This window comes from Lissotriton vulgaris, chromosome 5 (assembly GCF_964263255.1).
Source record: "Lissotriton vulgaris chromosome 5, aLisVul1.2, whole genome shotgun sequence".
NCBI classification, from domain to species: Eukaryota; Metazoa; Chordata; class Amphibia; order Caudata; family Salamandridae; genus Lissotriton; species Lissotriton vulgaris.
The window spans coordinates 2,022,773,578-2,022,800,883 of record NC_141693.1 but is presented as its reverse complement, the minus strand read 5'-3'; the positions used below and the strand labels follow the sequence as shown (position 1 = coordinate 2,022,800,883).

The 27,306-nt window shown below is 47.8% G+C and overlaps 1 protein-coding gene across 2 annotated transcripts in view; it reads left to right on the top strand.

The window, feature by feature from the left end:
* The window catches only part of NUP188 (nucleoporin 188), a 1,272,194-nt gene that overhangs the window by 49,220 nt on the left and 1,195,668 nt on the right, over positions 1 to 27,306 (top strand). Inside the window, exons 2-3 of one of the 2 annotated variants that reach the window (XM_086924860.1) lie at positions 1,252 to 1,303; positions 13,944 to 14,017. In XM_086924860.1, coding sequence (XP_086780986.1) covers positions 1,252 to 1,303; positions 13,944 to 14,017 — 126 coding nt within the window. Of the gene's footprint in view, positions 1 to 1,248; positions 1,304 to 13,943; positions 14,018 to 27,306 lie in introns of both variants that reach the window. The other variant, XM_086924859.1, reaches the window with a different exon arrangement.

Here is a 27,306-nt window from a genome sequence, read left to right as displayed (position 1 = left end):
TAAGCATGTGGATCCTTTTATCATTAATATTTATTGCACTACTTTAATATAACATTTTTGTGCTTGTTTATATTATGGTGTGTGTGTCCCTTCGGGTTTAATTATGAATTATTGTCATGTCTTCATCATATTTGTGTTGCCCTTGGTTTTTGCAATATCATTTGATCCCGGTCTAGTGGAACTCACACCTAGTAACAGGGCCCTTGTCTATTTACATTATATTGCGCCATAGAAATGCCATGATATCTATTTATTGTTTTTCAAACCCCGAAATCAAACCTGTACTCCAATATTCTCTCAATAGCAGCACAGTACATATGTCACAGTCTGAAGTTACAGCTCCAGGCAGTAGTATTCTCACCATCGCCCTCAAATCTTGCCATGTTTTTGTAGGCGGCCCCATGCAGCATAGATAGGCTTTCTCTTGCTGGGTGCACCTGTCCGCCTGTGCTCTCCACTCCGCCAAGGAGGGGCCTGTGGAGGATTCCACCTCCAGGCAATATCGCGTTTGGCAACCAGAGAGGCGACCCCAATGAACGTGACCTCTCCCAGATTGTACAATTTGCCCAGTAGGGCCACTGTGGGGAAAGATCCAAGGGTGAATCCAGGCCCTGTGAGTTCTTGCTTTATTGTCCGCCAGTGGCAAACCATAACAGGACAGGCCCAAAATCACATGAAGCAATTCTGCTGGGGAATCCTGCGGGCTCGATAGAGTCGTACCGGGTCATGGAACTCAAGCGAAGATAATGTAGCAGGATCATTCTAAAGCGTGTGGAGATAGCTCGCACCCATGGGGCCATTCTAGCCTCCCTCCAGTCTGTCCAGTCTTGTCCAGTTCCCTGATCCACCCCTCCCAACGCTGTGTAAGTGCGTTGAATCGGCTTGGGTGTTAAGAATCAGGGAACAGTAAACTTGGAAGATGGCCCAGTAATTTGGCTTTGAGGGGGCCGAACTCAGGGACTTTGGTATCTGGAGGGATGTTGGCAGTAAGGGCGCGGCGCCTGCCTGTTCTTAAGGCGTAACGCCTGCACTTAAATTAAGACGTCTAACTTGTGATGCTTTATTGGATTAACCAAAATTAAAGTGCAGTGACGGTACAAGTTGGTCGTCTTCAGTGCTACATCATAATGTTGCAGATAAGGAAGGTTGGGAGGTGGTGTGTGAACATGTGGGCCTTTGTGCATAGTATGTAGCTGCTTTGTTTGTATTTTTCTTTTAAACCCACTGATGATAGTTCTCTGTTTTCAGCAGCAGTCGAGAATTGTGGACCATCCTGTTGGGACGTTCTGCTCTAAGAGAACCAGTAAGTGTCTGCAGTGATTGCCTTGAAGTTTGTCTTTTTTCTATGAGCTGTTGCAGCTCCTCTCAACACAACGCTACAATGAAGGCATAAGTGTGTGACTTGGGGAATGAGTGTAGCTTTTGTTCTAACAGTGAAACTCCTGTAAATGCAACCAAGAGAATAAGAAAGTGATAAGATGAAAGGTTTGTTTTCACAGAGATGAGGGTTTTTTAAGGGCATCGGTTCAGTGTATGTTTGTCACATTTTTGAAATGTTCGCGTTTGTCTGTATACCCTGATCAGATCCTTCAACATGGTGCACAACAGATGAGGTCTGAAGCCTGCTGATATTAACATGCTCTGAGTCTGACTATGTGCAGGGCTACGTCACCGAGCTCTGTGCCTAGTCTGTGCCACTGAACATACCGTAAGCGGAGTCAGTGCCACGGATTCAGAAATGAGTATTGTGATGCAGCGTCACACAGGAGCCACCTGCAGCACAAATGAACGGTTAGGGATGCCTGTTCCTTGATCTTGTGTTGAATCTGTAGCTTTACTCTAGGGATCATCAGTGTTTGGTGCAGTAAGAGTTCTAGATCGAGACTTGAATCTGCCCTCATGTGGTTTGCGCTTCTGAAGGTTTCTTCTGGTGGGTTCATAAATGGCTTTTACATGCTTCGTTCATGCTTGCTGATATTAAACAAGTTATCCCCTCTCTGTTATGGATTTTTCATAGTTTAAAACATTTTCCCAATTCTGTTTCTGAAATTGGATGCATCACGGTATGCAAATACCTTTAGGTGCCTTGGATGAGGTTAGATATTGAGAAACCAGAGTCTCTCCGGGTCACTCTCGCACTCTTGAGTGTTTGGTGCAATATTAGATCCCGATACTGGAGCTCTCTAGTCGTGTATCATTTAATAATTTATATATTTATTGAAGGTTATGGCTGTTCTCACTTGACATTTGAATGTCGGACCTCATGTAGTCTGGCATAAAGGGGGAGGGATAAGAAATGTACAAATCCCCCAGGTGTATGTTCATTGTATCCTAGCTCTTTGAGGTAGGAGTCTTATGTATTGTAAAGTGATTCCGTGTTACTGCATCGGGTGCTAGTTCATTAAATGTGCGACCAGAAATATGTTTTTTGGAAGCAGAGGAAAATAAATCTCTGTTGTCCAGTATTAGATCTTTCATAGATTCACATGCTTGAATCATTCCCGGTCATTGACGTGGGAGTCCCACGGTACCGTAGAAAGGAGTAGTCAATGACATACAAAGCTAATGTTACCAAAACATTCATTTTAATATCTTATCCTCATAATTTAATAAGAACTAAAGTTCAGCTAATCAGGTGACAAGCACCCTGTGGAAAACACTCCCCACAGAGGCTTCAATACCTCATATTTTCTACCGCAAGTCATGTGATGGGAGTATCCCTGAGCTCTGCTCAGTTTAATACAGTTTTCTCTAATTTGAAGAATTTCCTTCAGGACAAGAATGATATCTACTTCTACATATTCTGACTGCTCCGCCATTACAAAACATAAAGGCCTGTTAAGGCCGTGTGGAACATGTGGCAACAAAGGCTGCACACAATTAGTGAATCTACTGTCTACATCTCGAACACAAAGTAAAGGATTGTAAGGTATGCTGCACGTTTTCTTTAAAAACTTTGAAGGACAGAAAGGGAATGTTACTGATTTGGCTTCAGATATTAAAATCCAAAGAAACCCCTGTATCTGAGAAGGATAGTGATGATTCCTCAAAGACTGAAAAATCCCACAAGAGGGCTAGATCTAATGAGTCCCTCCAGCATCCCCTAAAAAGGCTGTGAAGAAGACCTGAGGCACTTTCCTCGGAAAAGGCTCAATCTTAGCCTACTACTCCTTCACTGAAGGAAGCACAACTGAAAAAAAATCATCCAACTGCCTTCCGTCGATGATTAAACCACTAAAAACGGTAATCGAATCTCAATTGGAGTTGTCAACGTTCATCACCACTACAACATCACCATTTACGTCCGGGGCATCACCTATAATTATCTCATCGATGATAACCGCAAGAATCCAGTCAACGATACTTCTATTGTACAGTTGGCACAATCAGCCAAGAATATACTGAAGAAGATGACGGTAATCATGTCGACGAGAGCCTCGCTGATGACCAACAACGCAGATGAGTCCTGTCGATGACAACACCTTTATTGAAAATCTCGTGTACGACGATACCAACGACAGTGAAAACACCATTGACATAATTGATGCCATTATCAAGCATTTCTGTAAGAGTAAAATCATTGACAGAACCAATATGTCCAGCTCATACATTGCCAAGTAAAGTTTTGCCTTTCCCACCTGCACATCTGCTAGATGACGACAAATCCGAGGACAAAGGCCCCTTTCGGGTAGTGCATACTCCCTCTGAGCTAAATTTGAAGTGTCAGGAGGATGATGGATACGAGGATCAATATTATGGGGACCAATATTATGCTCAGGAGAACAACCAGAGCAATATGAGGATGAGTACTCTAGTTATGGTGGACGAGAGTTAGTACGAATGCCACTGACTTTGGTCAATAAACTTCAACAAATGCTCAAAGATAAGAGGTTTCCAGATCCTGCAACAACTCCTCCTCCACCGCAAGCAGCAAGGCCAATGCATTCACAATGACATAAACCGTTCACGCGCTAACCGCGTATATTAACTGCGCCAGGGACCCCATTACCCACACTGGCTAGTATATTGGCTGAAACGCCAACGGATGACGTACCTGCCACAGATTAGATATATTTACAACAAGGGGTGGTGATGGACAGAGTCTCTGAATTAAGCAGAAAGCTCTCACCCAGTCAAGAGATCAGGGCTAGATCCAACACCGTTTTTTAGCTCACTGCACCATCCCAGTTTCAGAACCTGGCTGTATGCAAATTAGTCTGTTCCTGTCCCAGTGCATGATGGGAACAGGGCAAACCAAACTACAAAAGCCAATTCTTACACCGGGAAGGAAACAAGCTCCCGGGGACCGGTTTCTGGCATTACAGCCGTCTTCGGCCCGGTTTGCTTGAATCCTGATGGTGCAATGAGCAAGGGTCTCACATCTGAGAATACCCTTCCACGCTTAGGGTGGACAAAAATATTTACAACAAGGGGTGGTGATGGACAGAGTCTCTGAATTAAGCAGAAAGCTCTCACCCAGTCAAGAGATCAGGGCTAGATCCAACACCGTTTTTTAGCTCACTGCACCATCCCAGTTTCAGAACCTGGCTGTATGCAAATTAGTCTGTTCCTGTCCCAGTGCATGATGGGAACAGGGCAAACCAAACTACAAAAGCCAATTCTTACACTGGGAAGGAAACAAGCTCCCGGGGACCGGTTTCTGGTTACAGCCGGTAAATCGTTTTTGGCCACTATAGGTGTGGCAGGGTATACTCAGACTTGAGTCCCTTTCTCACTGCTCCATCAGGATTCAAGCAAGCCGGGCCGAAGAAGGCTGAAATGCCAGAAACCGGTCCCCGGTAGCTTGTCTCCTTTCTGGTGAAGAATTGGCTTGGTAGTTTAGTCTGCCCTGTTCCCATGATGCACTGGGCCAGGGACAGACTGATTTGCATATAGCCAGGTTCTGAGCTGGGATGGGGCAGTGAGATAAATACCAGTGATGGATCAAGCCCTGATCTTTGGACTGGGTAAGAGTGGTCTGTTTAACTCAGACACTCTGTTCATCACCACCCCCTTTTTGTAAATCGTTTTTGGCCACTATAGGTGTGGCAGGGTATACTCAGACATGAGTCCCTTTCTCACTGCTCCATCAGGATTCAAGCAAGCCGGGCCGAAGAAGGCTGAAATGCCAGAAACCGGTCCCCGGTAGCTTGTCTCCTTTCTGGTGAAGAATTGGCTTGGTAGTTTAGTCTGCCCTGTTCCCATGATGCACTGGGCCAGGGACAGACTGATTTGCATATAGCCAGGTTCTGAGCTGGGATGGGGCAGTGAGATAAATAACGGTGATGGATCAAGCCCTGATCTTTGGACTGGGTAAGAGTGGTCTGTTTAACTCAGACACTCTGTTCATCACCACCCCCTTTTTGTAAATCGTTTTTGGCCACTATAGGTGTGGCAGGGTATACTCAGACCTGAGTCCCTTTCTCACTGCTCCATCAGGATTCAAGCAAGCCGGGCCGAAGAAGGCTGAAATGCCAGAAACCGGTCCCCGGTAGCTTGTCTCCTTTCTGGTGAAGAATTGGCTTGGTAGTTTAGTCTGCCCGTTCCCATGATGCACTGGGCCAGGGACAGACTGATTTGCATATAGCCAGGTTCTGAGCTGGGATGGGGCAGTGAGATAAATAACGGTGATGGATCAAGCCCTGATCTTTGGACTGGGTAAGAGTGGTCTGTTTAACTCAGACACTCTGTTCATCACCACCCCCTTTTTGTAAATCGTTTTTGGCCACTATAGGTGTGGCAGGGTATACTCAGACATGAGTCCCTTTCTCACTGCTCCATCAGGATTCAAGCAAGCCGGGCCGATGAAGGCTGAAATGCCAGAAACCGGTCCCCGGTAGCTTGTCTCCTTTCTGGTGAAGAATTGGCTTGGTAGTTTAGTCTGCCCTGTTCCCATGATGCACTGGGCCAGGGACAGACTGATTTGCATATAGCCAGGTTCTGAGCTGGGATGGGGCAGTGAGATAAATAACGGTGATGGATCAAGCCCTGATCTTTGGACTGGGTAAGAGTGGTCTGTTTAACTCAGACACTCTGTTCATCACCACCCCCTTTTTGTAAATCGTTTTTGGCCACTATAGGTGTGGCAGGGTATACTCAGACATGAGTCCCTTTCTCACTGCTCCATCAGGATTCAAGCAAGCCGGGCCGAAGAAGGCTGAAATGCCAGAAACCGGTCCCCGGTAGCTTGTCTCCTTTCTGGTGAAGAATTGGCTTGGTAGTTTAGTCTGCCCTGTTCCCATGATGCACTGGGCCAGGGACAGACTGATTTGCATATAGCCAGGTTCTGAGCTGGGATGGGGCAGTGAGATAAATAACGGTGATGGATCAAGCCCTGATCTTTGGACTGGGTAAGAGTGGTCTGTTTAACTCAGACACTCTGTTCATCACCACCCCCTTTTTGTAAATCGTTTTTGGCCACTATAGGTGTGGCAGGGTATACTCAGACATGAGTCCCTTTCTCACTGCTCCATCAGGATTCAAGCAAGCCGGGCCGAAGAAGGCTGAAATGCCAGAAACCGGTCCCCGGTAGCTTGTCTCCTTTCTGGTGAAGAATTGGCTTGGTAGTTTAGTCTGCCCTGTTCCCATGATGCACTGGGCCAGGGACAGACTGATTTGCATATAGCCAGGTTCTGAGCTGGGATGGGGCAGTGAGATAAATAACGGTGATGGATCAAGCCCTGATCTTTGGACTGGGTAAGAGTGGTCTGTTTAACTCAGACACTCTGTTCATCACCACCCCCTTTTTGTAAATCGTTTTTGGCCACTATAGGTGTGGCAGGGTATACTCAGACCTGAGTCCCTTTCTCACTGCTCCATCAGGATTCAAGCAAGCCGGGCCGAAGAAGGCTGAAATGCCAGAAACCGGTCCCCGGTAGCTTGTCTCCTTTCTGGTGAAGAATTGGCTTGGTAGTTTAGTCTGCCCGTTCCCATGATGCACTGGGCCAGGGACAGACTGATTTGCATATAGCCAGGTTCTGAGCTGGGATGGGGCAGTGAGATAAATAACGGTGATGGATCAAGCCCTGATCTTTGGACTGGGTAAGAGTGGTCTGTTTAACTCAGACACTCTGTTCATCACCACCCCCTTTTTGTAAATCACCTGCCACAGATTAGGACAGGGAAGAAGGTGAGATCAGAGACATTGCTTCAATTCACAATGAATGGGAAGACTATCTAATCCCACCACCATCCCCGCCTGTGGCACGACCAGTAGATTCTCCACTAGTTGACATGGCTTCCACAGCCTTTTGGAAAGGGCAGCTAAAAGGTTCCAGCTGTATCTGACAAAAAACAATCGGACTGCTTCCTCTACAATTTCAAGGAACCCATGAGAAAATCAATCAGGGCTATCTCTATTGTGAATTTTAAATGGGAGGAAGGAATCAAGACTATGAAGAATCCAGCTCCAGTGTCTGCAGCGCTGCCTAGACTGGATAAAAGGTATAAAATGCCTGCCGATTCACTGGCATGTTTAATTGGTCATGCCATGCTAGATTCGGTTATAACACAAGGGGCCCAGATTTGCTCAAAGAATCCATCCACCTCTGATATAACGCCACCAGATTGAGATGGGTGTGGGTCTGATAATACTGGGAAATTCTTCTCTACCATGGCAGCCACTTCTGTCAGAGCATCTAACTCTCTAGCAATACTACAAATCTACGACAAGCAGATGTGGACAGACATGGCTGCATACATTGACCTCTTGCCAGGAAAATTCTGCAGGAAGGAGAGAACTTCAGCTGAAATTGTCAACTGCACAATAGAAGTATCGATGACTGGATTCAGGCAACTGGCTGGTGCAACTGTCTTCAAGAGACGGGTATGGCTGAAGGCAACATCTTTCAGGCAAAAAATATAAAGCAAGATCCTAGCAAGTTAATGACGCTCTGCAGACCATATATGGCCAGAAAAGGAGACATCCCTTTCGGGAAGCAAGGGGGACAGAGTATCATACAATGATAGAGGATGTTTTCAACCGTACAAACAACAATACAGCTATCGCTCCCAATATTTCCAGCAGCAATACAGACCGCCACCTTCAATGGCATCCAAGCAGGCACCCAGACGTTAACAGCCTCCCCAAGGAAAAGACACTGCCAGAAAGGGGTGATCTTTAGACCAGTGCGGGATGTCACCCTCAATTCACAAAAAACAACATTGGGGTCGAATCTTAAATTATCTCCCTCAATGGTTCCCCATAGCAACAAACAGATGAGTGCTGGATGTCATCACACAATGGCACACGTTGGAATTCACCACAAAACCACCAAATACCCCCTCCCTAGCCCCTCCCCCCCACCCAAAAAGGGCACCTCTTCCCCATCTAAAACATTTCTTCAAGAGATAACCATAGTAAGAAAAGGAGCAATAGAAGAGGTCCGAAGACCGCAGGGGAATCTATTTATACTCACTTTTCTTTCTGAAAAAGAAAGTTAGTAGACTGCTGCCTCATCTTAGACCTTCAGAAACTCAACAAGTATTTAAGAACACTCGTTTCGCATTGGCCACCCAGCAAGATATCATGCATCTTCTCAATCATGGGACTAACATGACAGCACTTTATCTCCAGAATGCATACTTTCATGTTTCAATTCACCCAAAGCATTGCAAATTCCTGCAATTCAAGGTAGCCTGCACCCACTACAAATTCAACGTTCTCCCTTTTGGACTGAAACAGGCACCCCACATCTTTACCAAATGTCTGACTCCAGTTGCAGCTCACTCGAGGCAAAAGGGAGTGCAGGCATTTCCATACCTCGGTGACTGGTTGATAAAGGCAGCCACATCTCGACAAGCAACAAGAGATGCCTAAACCGGTCTCACACTCTTCAAAGATCTGTGCCTCATAGTCAGCAAACAGAAATCATCTCTCTCCCCGTTAACAACCTTGACTTTCTTAGGAGCGGTTCTAGATACGAACCGGGACAAGGCATTAGCCTCACAAGAAAGACAGATAAGGATTCAACGACTAACACAAAAATTAAGCAGAAAAGTCAGTTTCAGTTGGACTATAAAAGTCACTCCTCGGAAGGATATCTTGTATTACACTAATTCTATAATTCTAGATTGCTGGACACTACCACCAGCATGTATAATATTAAAAAAACCAGGGAGGCACAAGTTCCTCAGCCCCGTCACAGCAGGCGAAGGAAATTTGGAAATGGGCTCCGCAACATCAAATAGTACTCAAGGCAGAGCCTAAGACCTGAGCAACCAATGTCCTAGCAGACATGTTAAGCAGGAGGAGGGCCAGATGTCATGAATGCGTGCTAGGCCAACACGTTTTTGAGGACTCTTCACTCATTGGGGTAAACCAAATTTAGACCTGTTTGTGACATAAGGGAATAGAAAATGCCAATTCTTTGCAAGCTATCTTCCACAGAAGGGATCGTGGGAGGAATGCTTTTTCGATCAGATGGTCCGGGATCTATGCGTACGCTACCCCCACCTCCCCCAATCCTGTTGATCCAGAGGTTTCTCATGAAATTGCAGAGGGAACCTGGCTGAGTAATTCTGATTGCTCCCAGATAATTCTGGTTCACAGAACTCCTGCTCCTCTTAGAACAGGCTCGCATTCAGCTAAAGCACATAGCAACGTTGCTAACTATGAACCACAACCTATTACTTCATTCAAATCCAGCATCGCTACACATGTTGACCTGTGTCCTGAATTGATTGAATTTGCAACGTTGACTGTTCTTCCAGATTGCAGAGAGATTCTTGCAAAGGCCAGGGCCGATACCGCCAATAGAATATACAATCTTAAATGGAAGCGTTTATCTGGTGCAAGAAAGCTAAGATTTATTTTGTCTCAATATCTCCGTAACAGCTTCTTCCGTATCCGCTTCAGTTGGCAGTCTGCATTGACCCACTCCTCAGTTAAAGTACAGCTAGCAGCAATTTCAAAGGTCAGATAAATTACCTTCACTATGGGCTTGCAGAGTGATTAAGCCATCTAAGTTCATTTTTAGAGTGTTTGCTCTTATAAAGAAATCTCCTCCTACTTGGCTCCATATTATAGTGCTGGGGCAATGGATGAAGGCCTCCTTTGAGCCCATTCACAAGACAGACTTAAAATACCTGACACGGAAAAACAGCGCTGCTTATAGCACTTACTTCAGGAAGAAGGGTCAGTGATATTCAAGCATTCACAATTAAAGAGACATTCCTGCAGTCTTGTGCTGGGGGTCAATCCTAAGTTTATACCAAAGGTTCCTTTGGATTTCCATTTGAATCAACCCTTAATACTGAGAACATTCTTTGCCAATCCCCAAACTATGGCAAAAAGATCTTTGCATACATTGGACGTTAAAAGATGTGTCCACTTCTACTTACACAGGACAAGGCAATTCCGCAGGCGGATCAATTGTTCGTCGCTTGTGGAAACCAATGTAAAGGATTCCCAGTTTCCAAACAAAGCATAGAAAGATGGATTTCAGCAGCTCTACAGCTCTGTCACAGACAGGCTGGAAAACAATTGACGAACACAGTCAAGGCTTATTGGACCAGAGCTGTCTCTACAACCTTTGCTCTCTTCGCTGGTGTGCCTTTTCAGCATGTCGGGCAGGGACATGGCCCGGCAGTCGCACCTTCACACCTCATTACTGCTGGATTCTTCCATCAATCAGGGGTTTGTTAGAGGTGATTCCTCTGACGAGTGATGCCGCTGTGGGCCAAGTAGTGTTGCGCCATCTATTTCAGTAAGGCGAGGTATTTCCCACAGCTATATTCTGTTTGTTATTACTTGTGAGTGATTTTACTGCTAACTATTCTGGTTCAAGCGTGTGAATCTATGAAAGATCCAACACTGGAGAAGAAAATGTTACTTACCTGTAACCGTGGTTCTCCATTATTGGCATCTTTCATAGATTAAGTAAATCAAAAAGAGACTAGCTAGAGATGGGGTTAGTCTGACATTAATATTGTTATTGTCATAGCGACTCAGTATCGTTTTGCCAATTGGCGGTGGCACCTGTTGGGTGTCTTTAGAAAGCCCTCACCCACCAACCTAGTTGGTGGCATGCTTCATCATCGGGCCCACCCAGTGACACCTAGCGTGTCCCGGGTGTGCTTCGGCGCCTGATTACAGCGGAGCAGGTATGTCACTGTGTGTGTAGTGTAAGGTGTTCAGATATGTGAGGTTAAAACGGCTTGGCGGATGGTCCCTGGGGTGAGGATACTTTATTAAAAGGGCCTCCGTCAGCGGTTAAAAATAAGGCTGTGGGACGTTAGAGGCGGGTTACGACCTCCTACGTCCTAAGAGTGTCAACATGTTTCAGCCAGTGCCTTATTACTAATCTGGCTTTCTTCAGGACAATAAAATATGTGTAGGTTAAAATAGGGGTTGTGTAGTGTAGTCTATGTGTCTACACGCCCTAAAGTGTATATAACTGTGAGAGGGGGGGGATTCCCTTCTCAAGATCACCTGTACATTTAACATTGAAAGACAGGGACAAGACAAACATGGGAGAGAAAGAGTCACTAGAAAGTATTGATCATCTGTTATGACAGCCGGCTTAATAGCGATTTAGTGCAGGCTATGAGCGGCTCAAGTGTAATGATACTGGTGGTACCATTATTGTGGAATCACACTAGAACTTCGAGGGTGAAGTGCCCTTCGTATCGCGCTGGTGCGCGGTATAGTGCTAAGTCTTAGTCTAAGACTTAGCACTATACCGCGCACCAGCGCGATACGAAGGGCACACACCTGAGCGCGATAACGACCCGCAATGCGAGTCTTTCCACCATTACTCTTTCCTCCAGGTGCCCTCACTTATACAATTAACGGCAGTATAAAAACCGGCAACAGCAGCCATTCACTACCGGTTCTGCGAAGGAGGCACAACAGGTCCCACGCTGGTGCTGGTTCTGGCCACCCCTTGCCACTTCAATAACCTTGGAGCAAAAGCAAGCCTTAAAAGCGTAAGACATGGTCCGTGCGCCAAAATTCTTCACTATTCACTACTGCAGTATTTTATACCGCTGTTTTAAATCACTTCACCCTCGAAGTTCTAGTGCGATTCCACAATAATGGTACCACCAGTATCATTACACTTGAGCCGCTCATAGCCTGCACTATATCGCTATTAAGCCGGCTGTCATAACAGATGATCAATACTTTCTAGTGACTCTTTCTCTCCCATGTTTGTCTTGTCCCTGTCTTTCAATGTTAAATGTACAGGTGATCTTGAGAAGGGAATCCCCCCCCTCTCACAGTTATATACACTTTAGGGCGTGTAGACACATAGACTACACTACACAACCCCTATTTTAACCTACACATATTTTATTGTCCTGAAGAAAGCCAGATTAGTAATACGGCACTGGCTGAAACATGTTGACACTCTTAGGACGTAGGACGTAGGAGGTCGTAACCCGCCTCTAACGTCCCACAGCCTTATTTTTAACAGCTGACGGAGGCCCTTTTAATAAAGTATCCTCACCCCAGGGACCATCCGCCAAGCCGTTTTAACCTCACATATCTGAACACCTTACACTGCACACACAGTGACATACCTGCTCCGCTGTAATCGGGCGTCGAAGCACACCCGGGACACGCTAGGTGTCACTGGGTGGGCCCGATGATGAAGCATGCCACCAACTAGGTTGGTGGGTGAGGGCTTTCTAAAGACACCCAACAGGTGCCACCGCCAATTGGCAAAACGATACTGAGTCGCTATGACAATAACAATATTAATGTCAGACTAACCCCATCTCTAGCTAGTCTCTTTTTGATTTACTTACATATAAACCGGGGATCTGGACTAGCTTTCTGGTCCTCTCTCTCCCTCTTGATTCTCGCATCTTTCATAGATTAACAAGTAACCCACCCACCTACCCATAGATGCTCCCCTTACTATTATCTGGGTTCTTATATCCCACTTGTGCTAGAAAATCTTGAGGTATTGAAACCTGTGTGGAATGTTGTAGAGGATGCTGTTGCCTGATTGGCTAAACTTTGTTTCTTATTAAATGATGAGCAAAACCTATTAGAGCAAATGTTTTTAAACATTAGCTATGTATGTCATTGACTACTGCTTTTTATGATACAGTGGGGCTCCCACTTCGGGCGGAATGATTCAAGCATGTGAATCTATGAAAGATACCAATACTGGAGAACTACAGTTCCAGGTAAGTAACTTATTTTCATACCATGTACTGGAAGGTGTGTGAAATGTTAACACACAAAGTGTACAGCGGCTACTGATGTGAAGCAGACACTCAGGATTCTGGGAGTGCTAACATGCTAGAACTGCTTGGGAAGTCGATACATCAATGAAGTAGACATTCCCTTGTGCAACATCGTTCCTTGCCCATTTAGACTGGCTTTAATGCATCACTCAAGACTAAATACCATTTTCCCAGTCATGTAATTGAGGCAATTTAAGCAGGCCGAGTGGCTCGTCTGCTAAAACTAATTGCAGCTAAACTACAAAACATTTTTCTATATACTCATCTGAAGAGCGAAGGACTCATTCCCTTCTATCGCTTTGCATAGTGTTTGTGACCTCCTATTTATGTTTAGATAAATGCTAAGATGAAAAACCCATCATCTGGATTTCCAACGCTTACCCACCCAGTTTGGGAAGACTTACCATCTTGGTTGAGCTTGATAGGCAGTCCTTGGCATAAAAGCAATTACACCCCGTGATGAATTCTGCAGGGTGATTTAATGCTAGGGTTGTTAGTGTCGCCTAACCTAGCTTGAGGGGATCGCTGAGCGTAAGGAGCTTTACGCGTGAATCACCTCATGAGTGAGAAGCTAACTCTGCAATGCCCCTTAGTCCAGGAGCAGCTGCTCCCTATTAGGGAGGAGCTGTCATTCTGTGTTGTGCACTATGAGGTCGGAATTGTGTCTTGGCACATGCTTAGAGCAGTGGTTGATGGTTCTATTGTGATATTTTACCTTTGCTCAAGCATACTCTTTTTCTTTTCAGTCGCAGATCGATGCGGAGTTGAACAGATATTGGGAGCGACTCCTGGATGGGCTATCCTACTACAGACCTCCCAGGTATTTTACTCTTGCACCAAGGTGGAGATCCTCAGATGACTCACACATTGAATTTTAGTTAAGGGCATTTCTGCTGGAACGTGCATTACTTGAGTGCGGGCATGCCCTCATCTGAGTGTGTTTGTACACTGTTTTGTTTCACATTGTTGGTAAAACAATCAGCTGTGCTTCTGAGATGCTTTTTCTGTTCATAGAAAACTAAAAGATTCATGATATGCCTTTGCCTCAAGAATAGAATTATCAATGGTTGGAGAATTTGTGGGCGAGTAGATCAAACCCTGCAAAGACTAAAGAACGATCCAGTATAGAGATGGGAGCACAACTCCTGCAAAAACCGTTAGCACTTTGAAATATTGAGAGCTGTGTTGGAAACAGCAGAGAGCCAATAGTGGTTGATTTAGACATTTTGCTCCAACATTCCAATATTTGCCTTTCTGTTTGTCCCCATTTCAGCTGGAACATTCTTCTTTAATGAGTGGAATGTTCCAATATATTTCTAGCCCTTTGCCTTGTGTTATATCTCAGGAGCGAGCCTTCAGTAACCCTTTGGGGATGGGGTCCATCCCCTGAAGACAATTGAGAGAAAGCCCCGAGGAGAAGAGCAGGCCAACTCCTGCAAACTCTTGAAAGGTTGTGTATTTGGGCCCTGTAGATAAGCTTGTACTTCTATCCCTCCAGACTTTGAAGCCAGTTTGTCTCTTTGGGTCTTTCCCAGGGCCTCCTGTTGGTGAAAGATGTCTTGCTTTTCTTGTAGAATATGCCTTGGCAGTGCATTTACCTCAGTGAAAAACATATTGTTTGCCTGCCATGCCTCCTTCTGTAACAGTTGGCAGAGTTGTCGAGTTCAGCTTTCTATGAAATTCGTAACAGATGATGAGCGGGATACTTGCAAAATCCAGTCTAGGAGATGTTTGTTTTTGGAGTTTTATATAGCGCAAACTAGACCTGAAGGGATCGGAGCGATTTGCATGAGTACCAGTTACGTTACAGAAGGAAACACCATTTTTTGTTAGTGTTGGAAAACGAAGCAGCATCTGTGAGGCCTGCACAAATAACATGACACATTTGTCCTTCACTGGGAACCAAACACCCTAGGGCAGCGCCTGACTCTCAGAGGGTAGCGTTGCAGAGCAGTCTGAGGCTTACTCAAGGGAGGTGGTGTGGGCTAGTAATCGCCATTTGCAGGTGTGCAAAAAATAACACTCAATAATTGATTGTCCAGTCTGTACTTTGCTTTATAAAAGTAAGAGTACATTTATTAAACACACACACCACTCAATACTATACACCAATTTACAAATATACATAAGCTGTTGGAATTACTTTGTGACATTGCATAACATCTCCACCCCTCCTGCAGGGGGTGTGGGGTCTAGTACCACCACTCCCACGTATGCACATCATCTTGCCCCCAATGCAGTGAATTGGTCTTAACCTGGAGCGAGGGCCCTGCGCACTGGCACCACCCCAGCGGCGACCCCCCTCCATAACCTCAACAAGCATTAAACAGGGATACACCTGCCTTGGTGACACATGACCCTGACCAAGCATCTCCTACTGACCCTAAATGATACACCTCTTCATCTTAAGGGCTAACAGTCTGGGGTCTTCACCTAAGCGCAGCAGCAAGACTACATGTTTACGCACACTTTAGAATGACAGTACTCGGCACCTTTGGTTATCATTAAAAATGCATTGCAATTACAGCCCCTAAAGGCATCACAGATGTTCACAGGATTAAGTTGTAAATACCGTCAGTCACCCTAGCAGGAGTGTCTAGCCACTTAAATCCACTTTGCTTGTGACATCACCTTACACCAGTACTTCACATTGAACATCAGTCCCTCTAAAAGAAATAACCATTAATAAATGCATTTCAGTGCAATTACGCCATTTCACCTCCAGGGGATGCCCTTCTCGAGACATCTCCAACTCAGCCCTCCAATCTTTGATGCACTTCTCAATGAACGCCCAGCTGTAGAACAAAAGTTCCAGCCTAGGAGGTGATGCAATCTTCGCTGAGAGTTGAGGGGTTATTCTTTTTATATCCTCAAGAAACTTAGGGAGGGACTTAGCTTTGTGCTGGGGGCGAGACTGCGCTGCTCCAGCAGCTCCCCCCAGCACCTTTTCACACTCAAGGGTGACCCCTCTCCTCTGGGGGCCACCAAAACGCCTAAAACTATCCATTCCTCGTGCCTTGCAAGGCATCATGGGGTGCTTCAAGCTCCTGCCGCTTTCTGGGGCCTCGGTGGGGGTCCCGGTCCCACCCGGACCCCCAGGTAAGGGTATGCGATGCGGGGAGCCTACACCCAGCCGCTCTGTGCTTTGGTCGGGGGCCCGGTCCCACCCGGGCCCCTGGCTCCTCCTTCCTTGTCCGGGGCCCCAGTCCCACCCGGGACCCCCGCAGGCTCTCCACATTGGAGGGCAGTCCCCAGGACCTGGCCCACCCTAAGGGCCTTTTCTGGACCAGCGGCGGAGCCTCAAGCGCTTCGCCATAAGGGGGCCACAAGTCAAAGATCTCTCACCTTCTGGGGGCCATATCTCCGCCCCTGGAGGTCCGATCTGCCCCATTTTCATGTCTTCTTGCTCCTGGCGGTGCCCCCCAGCCACTGGGAGCATTCTCCTTCACCCTCCGGGTCTCCAAGAGGGTGCATTCTGCAGGGAGCGGTCTGCATTGGCTCCCTGCGCAAGCCTTTCGCCTGTCTCTACTCCTGCGCCTCTCTTCCCCCCTGTGCAGAGGCCTCTTCATCTGCCCACCGGTCCTGGGCTCTTCTGGCGCTGTTAGAGGCCTGGGGGGCAGTAAATGGTGTTCTCCTTCCAACTGCCCATTGCACCAGGCTCCAGCACCTTTCGCCTCCGCCGACGACACCCCAGAGAGAGCTTCTCTTCCTGAGCAAGTACTTTTTAAAAGTTGAGTAGGGGGCTGTCAGGAAGTCTCTGTGGGTCCTATCAAACAGCGACACATCACTTCCCTGCCCCTGCTCCCTCCTTCTTGTCCAGCCTCTGGGTTTGTTCAAAATGGAGTTGTCCAGTGTCGCTGGCCACATGGCCTCTGAAACCCAACTCTTTCCTTCTTGGTGCAGCCTGCTGCCTGGCACCCAGTGACAGCTGCTAATAGATGAGCCTGTAGCCCCACCCATCTTATTCTTTGTGGAGAGGGGGCCCTAGCTTGTGGAAGAAAGGTTATCAATCCATCAGCCTGGGTCCGGTCATGGCTGGCTCAGAGAAATATGACAGTTCTGTATGACCCAAAAGCAGTACAAATATAACTTTGGACTCTGCAGAATACTTATTTTCACCTACTCTACAATGGACTTTAGTGCAAGTCTGGAATCTGTAGGCCTTGTGGGAGTCATTTTAGCCATGGGCCCCACATCCCCATAGGGGAATAACAAAGTGAAAACACGGTAAAATACACTGACTTTCCCTGGCATGTTCCTTCCCAGGGTATAAAGCCTATTCCATGTCACCACCCAATTCTGCATAAGTCCTGCCACACCATTCACTCTGTAGCTGCTCCTGGACTGCGCACGCTAGGAATCTCTCCTACGCAGCTCCTACACGTGTGCACACGCATGTACACCCGCGTCTGCATGTAATCAGCACGGTGCCCCATACTCCAGCTGCTGCGCAGCGGCCTAGTCAAGCCAGGTGGACACCAGTGAAATCTCCATGCAGTCTGCTTCATTATAAGTTCACTGTGGATGAGTCCCAGATTATGAGGCTCCCCCACAGTAAAAGCTCAACAATTAGGTGCTCAAAAAGCAAAACATCCGGGCGGCCTATAGTGTCAGAACCACCTTCTAACAGTTAGGGACAGGGAGATTAAGTGATTTGCCCAGAATCACCGGATGTTTAGTGTCCCTGTCAAGACTCTAACCGGGTTACTCAACTTCGAGGTCGACGGCAGTAGCCATTAGGCTAAATCCTCTTGCATCCTCTAGAGTGGGTCTCTATTGCTCCTGATTGGAACAGTTTATCCTGAAGTTGTAAGGGCTCTGCTGAAGCAAGCGCTTAGAGACCAGTTGGTGATTTGCGCTATATAAATTCCTGTACATTTCCTGTACATTGCACAGTGTGCGATAAACGATGGGTTGTGATGCTGCTCTGAGTGATTGCGAGTAATGAGACTGTTTCAAAGAACTCCACTGGTCACTTTTGTATGATTGGTGTTCAGCTTTCTGTCCACTCGTGCCACTTTGTGTTTGTTGTGATCTGTTGTCCTAACATTTGTTTCGTTTGTCCGTATTTTAAAACCATACTGCTGTCAGATCAGCTTTCGTTTTGCTTAATGCTGGTACATTTTGCCACTTCTAATTTTTGGTCCTTCTAGTAACGTATCCTGACCATGTAAATGTTTTTCTTTTTACTACAATTTCTTGCACCTTTATTAGATTACTCCCTGGAGTCAGGCTGGGAATTCTTAGTACATTTAACATAACCTCTTTCTGGCAAAGATGTTGTTGCTTTCATTAGGCCAAAGGCAGAGAGATTTTGCAGGAAATATATTTAAATCAACAATGCCTTTTGTATCATAAACCCACTGGTGGACAAAGTCTAAATTTGCCTTGTGGATATCTACAGATTCTTAAAGCCCAATTTAATGATGGAGCCTCTGAGTTAATTTCCTAGTTCTGTTATTCGTATAACGCACTCTAACCACCATTGTTTTTGCATGTAGTGAATCCTCTATCTTGGCGCTCTTTCATCTTGGAGGCCATCCTTTAAACTGGAAGAACAATTATTTGATTGGTTCTTGTTTTCTTGCCTTTTAGTTGTGTGCGATTAGTAAATAGTTTACATATCAAAATAATTTGTGAGCCGAAGGCGCGCCTAAGGCAAGCCCGTCTGCGCCCATCCGGGGGTCATGGGGCCAGGACCCCTGGAAAAATCACTAGAATCAAATACACCAAAGAGGAACTATATGGCCATAACTTATTCAGATGAATGAACTGTGAAGTAGGATGGGATTTTACCAAGGGCATACCTAGTGTAAGAGATTGCGAATATTGGAAACAAAGATGGATTACCCCTCACATCATAGGAAGGATAAATAACACACCAAATACGCTAGAAATATCCCAGAACTGGAATCTGGGACTGATCAATAGCAGATCATTGCCCAAACACACAACTGAACTCCGCCTATTGATAGAGGGCACTAAATTAGATGTCCTGTTTTTAACAGAAAGTTGGCTTAAGGAGCACTCGTCCCCTCATATAGTCATGGCAGTACCACCGGACTATGACATATATAAGCTGGATAGGATGGGCCAGATAGGAGGGGGAATAGCCATTCTCTTAAAAAAGGAGTACAAATACACAACAGAACCATTGGCTCTGAAAGGATGTCAATGTTTCCTTTTTTCAATACAGTTATCTTCCACCTTCACTCTATCAGGCCTCTTAATCTATCGACCACCGGGTCCATATAGGGAGTTCCTAGAAGAACTGCCCGGAGTGATGGCTAGTCTCTTACTCAAGAAGTCTCACATCACTATACTTGGGGACTTAAATCTTCATATGGAGGATAGAAGTCACCCAAGCGTAAAGAGACTTCTAACAGACCTCGAAAGCCTACAACTGACGCAGCTGGTAGTAACAGCCACACATGTCAAAGGACACACTTTGGATGTGGCAATTTCCAATGACCGTGACCTAACAGTAGCCACTCCCATACCGGTACCCTGGTCGGATCATCATTTTATCCCTAAAGTCAGGAAACAGGCATAGAAACGCCACCTTTAAAGCTACGACAATGAAAAGGTGCTGAGATAAGATCAACTCAGGAGCATAGGGGGACACCTTAACAAACACTGCAACACTTTCGGCCGCACGTACTCCTTCCACTTCTAACTTTCAATCCTTTCAAGGCTCCGGAAGAGGCGTGCAAACACGTTCCTTTCACAACAAGCCTGCGCAGCAACAGTCCCAGCGCAGCCGCGAACGTGGGGCTTGCAGAGGCGGGTTACGGGGCCAGGTTGCGGGTCAGTCCACCAACACCCTCCCTGCTAGTTTTGCAGCGTGAATCTTTCTGGATTCACTATGCTGTGCATTATTCCGTGATCTGGTGGTTGGGTCCGGATTCGTAGTCTTTTTTTTCTCTTTTTTTTTTTTTTGTAGCCCAGGTGGGCGTCGACGTCCCACCATTTGGTGCACCTTCGTGACGTCGGCACGCTTCCTGCGGAAGCTCCCACCCTTGGGCGCCATCTTCAGATTCTTTTTTCCGCCGTTGGGTCTGGATCGTCGCATGAAGCTCCGGAGAAGTTTCAGGAGAAAAGAAGGAAATACACCAAGTTTTGAGGAAAAAGGACCGAGGGAAGTCGGAGAAGAAGACCTCCTAGAGCCAGAACGAAGAAAGAGGAGAAAACCTCGTGATACTCGACGGCCAAGGAGAAAGCGCGCGCAGGGGGCCCCCTGAGCGAGCACATGGACAACACCCCATTCAAGTTCTGCCGTAATTGCCACCACAAGTACGCGCAGAAGGACCAGCATCCGGTCTGCAACCTCTGCCTGCCGATCGACCACTCCAGCGAGGATTGCAACGCCTGTTCAATCTTCACGCCGAAGACTCTGAGTTCGATAGAGACAGAGGGTGGCCCACCACACGATGCAAGGGAAAGGGACCACGCCGAGCCTCTACCAGCTGGGTGCCTCCTCCGACGAAGAGGAGAACATCGCCGAGGGATCAGATGACTTCACGGTCGTAGAGACCGATGTGAGACCTTCAAAAAAGGTAGGAGAGTCTACGACCCCGAAAACCCAGACAGGGCCGAGAAAGCCTGAGGGAGAACCCCGAAAAGCAGAGGCGAAGTCCTCGAAAGGAGTGCCGGCGACGAAAGTTTCGACGTCCGAAGCCGCATCCTCCGAAAGTCCCAGCGGATCCTTCGAAAAGGACTCCCAGATGGCAAAGACCAGCGAAAAGCAAAGGTCGTCGAAGCAGGCCCTCGAGAAGGGACCCTCGAGCGAGAAGACGCTCAGAACGGCATCGACGTCGAAGGTACCGTCGAAGAGACCTGCCGAAAAGCTCGACGCCGAGCAAGCGGCAGAGATGGAGAAAAAGAGAAGAAGGCTCGAGGCCGAAATGGAGAGTATGCTCCAGAGGAAGAGAGCCTTCGAGGAAACAATGAAGAACTATACGATTCCCTCGAAGACCTCTTCGACTCCCTCGAAGACCGCTGCGACCGCCGAAGAGGTAGAGGTGCAGGAGGACTTCGAAGCCGAGGAGCCGCCGAAAACTCCAAACCCCACAGATGAGGGAGAAGAGGAGGATTTCTACCGCTCGGAAGGAGATTACCTCCGCGAGAGCTACTACTCAGAATCCTCGGCGTTGCTAGAGGAAGAATGGCAGGATCTCGAGGCCGATAACCCCGAGGAACCTGTGGAGACATACCCTTCGAGGCCTTCGCCGCCAGACGACATCGGGGCTTACTATGAGGTCGTTAAGAAGGCTGCAGCAGTCTACAATGTGAAGTTGGAGGAGGAACAGACAAAGGCTGACTTCCTGCTAGAGACTTTGCTCCCCTCACAGGCGAAAAGTAGCTTCCTGCCCATGCTGAAGAGCGTCACGGCCCAAGGGACTGAAGCCTTCAAGGAACCGGCCACATGCAGGTCAGTGACCCCGAGGACGGAGAAGAAATACAAGTTCTTCTCCGAGGACCCCCCTTATATCCAGGGCCCCGTGGCAGCTGACTCCATAATCGCGGCAACGGCCAGAAGAAGGGCCAACGTGCCAACCACATCTGGGCCACCACCTGATAAGGAAAGCAGGAGGATGGACCTCACTGGAAGGAAAATTGAAAGAAATGCCGCTATGCATTGGAGGATGGCAAACTCCAATGCACTCCTGAATAGACAACAATATCAGCACTGGGATGAGATGAGCCAGTTGCTGAAACACATGCTTGAGGAGTACAGGCAGAGGGCAGCCCACCTCGTGGAGGGGGGAAAGGACATAGCAAACGCATACCTGAAGACAGCCATAGATGGGGCAGAAACATCTAGCAGGCTGATGGCCATAGGCATCACTGAGAGAAGGCAAGCCTGGCTCAGAAGGCAGAAGTGCAAAATAACATCCTGAACACCCCCTTCAATGGGGAGACGCTGTTCGGGGCATCAGTAGATGACAAACTGGCTCAGCTGAAGAAGGACAATGAGACAGCCAAATCGATGGGAGCCCTACAATTCAGGGGGATGCGGAGAGGCACCCCCACAAGGAGACCAAATGGTAGGGGGGGAAACCAGCAATCACATTCGCAACAGTCGCACCACCATGGTCAACAGAGTGACAACCAATGGCACCAGGGTCAACAGAGGCAGAATTGGAACTCCCAGAATAGGGGCCAGTCCTTTCGAGGGAGAGGAAACGGACGGGGCCAGAGACGGAGAGGTGGTGATCAACCCCCCCAAAAGTGACTCCGTGAAGGAGGCGCTCACCCACCCAAAGCCTCAGGGGGGAGAGCACCAACAGCTAAGGGGAGGCTCACACGGACACGGCTCAAGAGAACACACAACACCAGTAGGGGGAAGGTTGAGATTTTTTCTACACGAATGGAGAAAAATAACCACAGACAAGTGGATACTAAACATTATACAGCACGGATACTGCATAGAGTTGGAAAAATATCCTCCAAGCAGAAAGCCAAAGAGAAGGGGTCACAAGGGCAAAGAACTGCAGTTGCTCCAAGAGGAAGCTCAAGAACTGCTCCTCAAAGAGGCCATAGAACAAGTCCCGCACAGAGAACGGAACAAGGGGGTGTACTCGAACTACTTCCTAGTACCAAAGGCGGACGAAAGCCTAAGACCCATCTTAGACCTACGGTTCCTGAACACCTACGTAAAAACTCAAAAGTTCAAGATAACTTCCCTGCAAGAGGTCATCCCACAAATAAGGCCCGGGGACTACTTGTCCACGATAGACCTAAAGGACGCATACCTGCACATCCCCATGAACAGGAAACCCAAACACATGTTAAGATTCAAGGTGAACAAAGACCACTACCAGTTCACAACCCTGGCTTTCGGGCTCAAGTCAGCGCCAAGGGTCTTTACCAAATGCCTCGCGGCGGTGGCCGCACACCTACCAAGGGAGGGTATACACGTGTACCCCTACCTGGACGACTGGCTCGTGAAAGCAAGCTCTTACACGAGATGCAAAGCTCACGCAGAACAGGTCACAAGAACGCTCACGAACCTGGGCTTCTCCATCCACTGGAGAAAGTGCTCCATGGACCCAGAACAAGTGAAAATCTTCCTGGGAGCCCTGATCAACACGGTCGAATGCAGAGTGACACCCAGCGAGAAGAGAACACTCAGCCTGCTGAGGGAGAAATGTCACTATCAGAAGGGGCAAGTTCTGACAGTGAGGACGGGGAGCAAGATCTTGGGGATGATGGCGTCATGCATCCACCTGGTCCCCAATGTTCGGCTAAAGAAGAGACCACTACAGGAGTGGCTGCAACAGCAATGGTCACAAGCAGAAGGAGGTTGGGAAGATCTAGTGGTTGTTACGCACAATGTGCAGGAGGAGATGAAATGGTGGACGAAGGAGAATATAACGATGTGGAAGCCTCTAACGCCACCGGACCCAACTGTGACCATCACCACAGACGCATCCCAGAAAGGATGGGGCGCACACATGAACAGGCTCAGAGTGAGGGGTCTGTGGAACCCAGGAGATGCAGTCAAGCACATCAACTACCTGGAACTGAAAACAGTGTTGCTGGCCCTCAAGGCCTTCCAAAAGCACCTTTACAACAAAAGGGTGATGATACAGACAGACAGCACCACAACGATGTTTTACATTAACAAGCAAGGGGGTACTCAGTCATTCCCTCTGTCGAGCTTGGCTCAAGAAATATGGAGATGGGCGATCCCACTCAGGATAGACCTGTTTGCCATACACCTGCCAGGGAAGGACAATGTGGAAGCGGATTGGCTCAGCAGGCAAGCATCGGTGTCCCACGAATGGGAACTGAACAACCAAGAGACAGAGAACCTGTTCAGGAGGTGGGGCACACCAACAATAGACCTGTTTGCAACACGCCAGAATGCAAAATGCCAACACTTTGCATCGAGGGAACAGGAACCAATGTCCCATGGGAATGCCCTATGGATAAGCTGGTCAAAGAAATTTGCCTACGCTTTTCCACCGACGCCACTGATCCCCAGAGTCCTGAACAAGTGCAGGTCGAGCAACATGACTCTCATCCTGGTGGCTCCCCAATGGGCGAGGCAGACTTGATACTCTCAGATTATGGAGATGTCGCAGGGCAGAGCACACAAGTTCCCAAAAAGAAGAGACCTTCTCTCCATGGAAGGGGGACAAGTTCTACACCCAGAACCAGAAAGCCTCTGCCTGTCAGCGTGGCTCCTGAGGACTTAGAGTTCGCACATCTAAAACTACCAGAGAGCACACTTCGGGTGCTGAGAGAAGCAAGGAGACCCAGCACGCGGAAGTGCTATGGGGAGAAATGGAAGAGGTTCACGCAGTGGTGCCACAGGAAAAACCTGGAGAGAAAACTGACTAGAGTCTACAGTACTCCGATACCTCACGCACCTGATCAAAGCTAAACTAAGCTCGTCCTCGCTGAGGGTTCACCTGGCAGCGATTGTGGCATACACAAGAGGAGAAACAGGACGAAGTTTCTTCACTTCCAGAGTAGTGAAAAGGTTCTTGGAAGGAGCGAAGAGAATAGCGCCACCCAAGAGGATGCCGCCGCCGGCATGGAACTTGAACGTGGTACTGACGGAACTCATGAAGCCACCGTTTGAACCCATCCATAAAGCGTCACTACAAATGCTGACAATGAAGACAGCCTTTCTAGTAGCAATAACATCGCTACGCAGAGTGAGCGAGCTACAAGCTTTGACGCTGCAAGAACCGTACATACAAATACACAGTGACAGGGTCGTGATGAGGACAGACCCGCATTTCATGCCCAAGGTAGTATCCAAATTCCACATGAACCAAAGTATCCAGATACCTAGCTTCTTCCAGAAGCCCACGTCCAACGCGGAGAGGGCGCTCCACACTCTGGACGCAAGGCGGGCAGTAATGCACTATATAGAAAGGACGAAAGAACACAGGAAGACGAAACAATTCTTTGTGTCCTTCGCAAGGAGTCTCCTGGGTAGACCAGTGACTAAGAACACCATAGCAAGATGGATTGCCAAAACAATACAGCTCTGCCACATGCAAGCTGGTGAAGAGCTCACGGAGGGGCCACGAGCCCACTCAACCAGAAAGAAAGGGGCAACGATCGCCTTCCTGGCAAACACGCCCATCCAAGACATATGCCTGGCGGCAACATGGGCTTCAGTGCACACTTTCACTAAACACTATTGCGTAGATGTGCAGATGAACAAGGAAGCACAAGTGGGCCAAAGAGTGCTTCAACATATCTTTAACAACCAACGCTCATCTTCCACCCAGCCGCCACATGAGTGACAAAACCGCTATGAAATCTATGCACAGCATATTGAATCCAGAAAGATTCACGCTGCAAAACGAATAGTTTCTTACCTGTCGGTGTAGTTTTGCAGCTTGAAGATCTTTCTGGATTCACTAGCGAACCCACCCACCTCCGCCAGAAAGATGAGGCTGGAGAAGGTGGAAGGACATGGAATAAGATAAGAACGTTTAACAAAGACAAAGATACGTGAAGAAGTTTACGTTGAAGGAAAGTTTAATACACATAGCCATGGATTCACCACAAAAGAGAAAAGAAAAAAGAATCCGAAGATGGCGCCCCAAGGGTGGGAGCTTCCGCAGGAAGCGTGCCGACGTCACAAAGGTGCACCAAATGGTGGGACGTCGACGCCCACCTGGGCTACAAAAAAAAAAAAAAGAAAAAAAGACTACGAATCTGGACCCAACCACCAGATCGCAGAATAATGTACAGCATAGTGAATCCAGAAAGATCTTCAAGCTGCAAAACTACACCGACAGGTAAGAAACTATTCGTTCCTCTACACCCTCCTAGTTTAGTGTTTCAGGCTCACCTGATGCCAGTGGGGGGCAGGATTCGTCATTACCTCCCCCACTGGCTCACCATTACATCAGACAGATGGGTTCTGGAAATTGTTCGAAGGGGCTTCCCCCCCCCCCCCCCATTTCGAGTTTACCCACCCCCCAGCCAAGCCACTGTAGTTCCACCGCATGTCGGATCATTTGGCACTTCTCCACAAGGAAGTTGCGGCCCTCTTGGGGGCCATCGAGCGTGTTCCGTCGTCAGAAGTAGGTCGTGGATGTTACTCCCGCTACTTCTTGTTTCCAAAGAAGGACAAGGGTCTACATCCCATCTTAGACCTTCGGAACGTCAATCGCTTCCTCCGGAATGAGAAGTTCAAAATCCTCACTCTGGCTCAGGTCTTGTCTGCTCTCGACCCACAAGACTGGATGGTTGCACTGGACCTGTAGGACGCTTATTTTCATATTACTGTCCTGCTGGCTCATCGGGGTTACCTGCGATTCACGGTGGGCCAGGAGCATTTTCAGTTTGCTGTGCTCATCTTTGGCCTTACCAGCGCCCCTCGGGTGTTCACGAAAGTGATGGCGGTGGTCGCAGCTCATCAGCGCAGATCAGGGTTTCAGTCTTCCCCTATCTAGACGACTGGTTGTTCAAGGTGAACTCGCCTCAGACAGTCGTCTCCCACCTCCAGACTACGGCCGACCTCCTGCCCTCAAAATCCTTAAATGGCTCCCCATTGAAGGTCGGTCCACTTACAAAACGGCCTGCATTACACACAAAACACACCATCCTACCTCACTAACAAACTTAGTAAAGCCGGCTGCTCCCAATCCCTGAGAAGCACTAACTCCTTCCTTCTTATCCCCCCCCCTTCTGAAAAAGAAAACCACTCAGTCTCGATCCTTTTCCGGCAATGTCCCTGCATATGGAATGCCCTTCCCACTAACCTTCGATGCAATCCTTCCTATTCTAGCTTCAAAAAAGAACTCAAACTACATCTCCTCAATAAATACTGGGGACCCTAACCCCTATCTGCTCCCCTTCACCGGCCACTTCTGTCCGGCCGTAGATGCATCCACCCCCCGCGACCAGCCCCACCCGCCCTTCCTCTCATCACTTCCCCTCCCTGTTTACCACCCTCTCATTCCCTTGCACCCCCCGTCCGTCGTCAACCCTCAGCCCTCATCATCCCTCTCCAACCCCCTCCACTTACTGCCCAGCCCTCCCTTTCCTTATCAACCTAACTCGCCACTATTTTCCCTTTACTGACTGCCCCATTTTCCCAGCGCTCTTCTTAATCTTGTGCCTTATGTAATT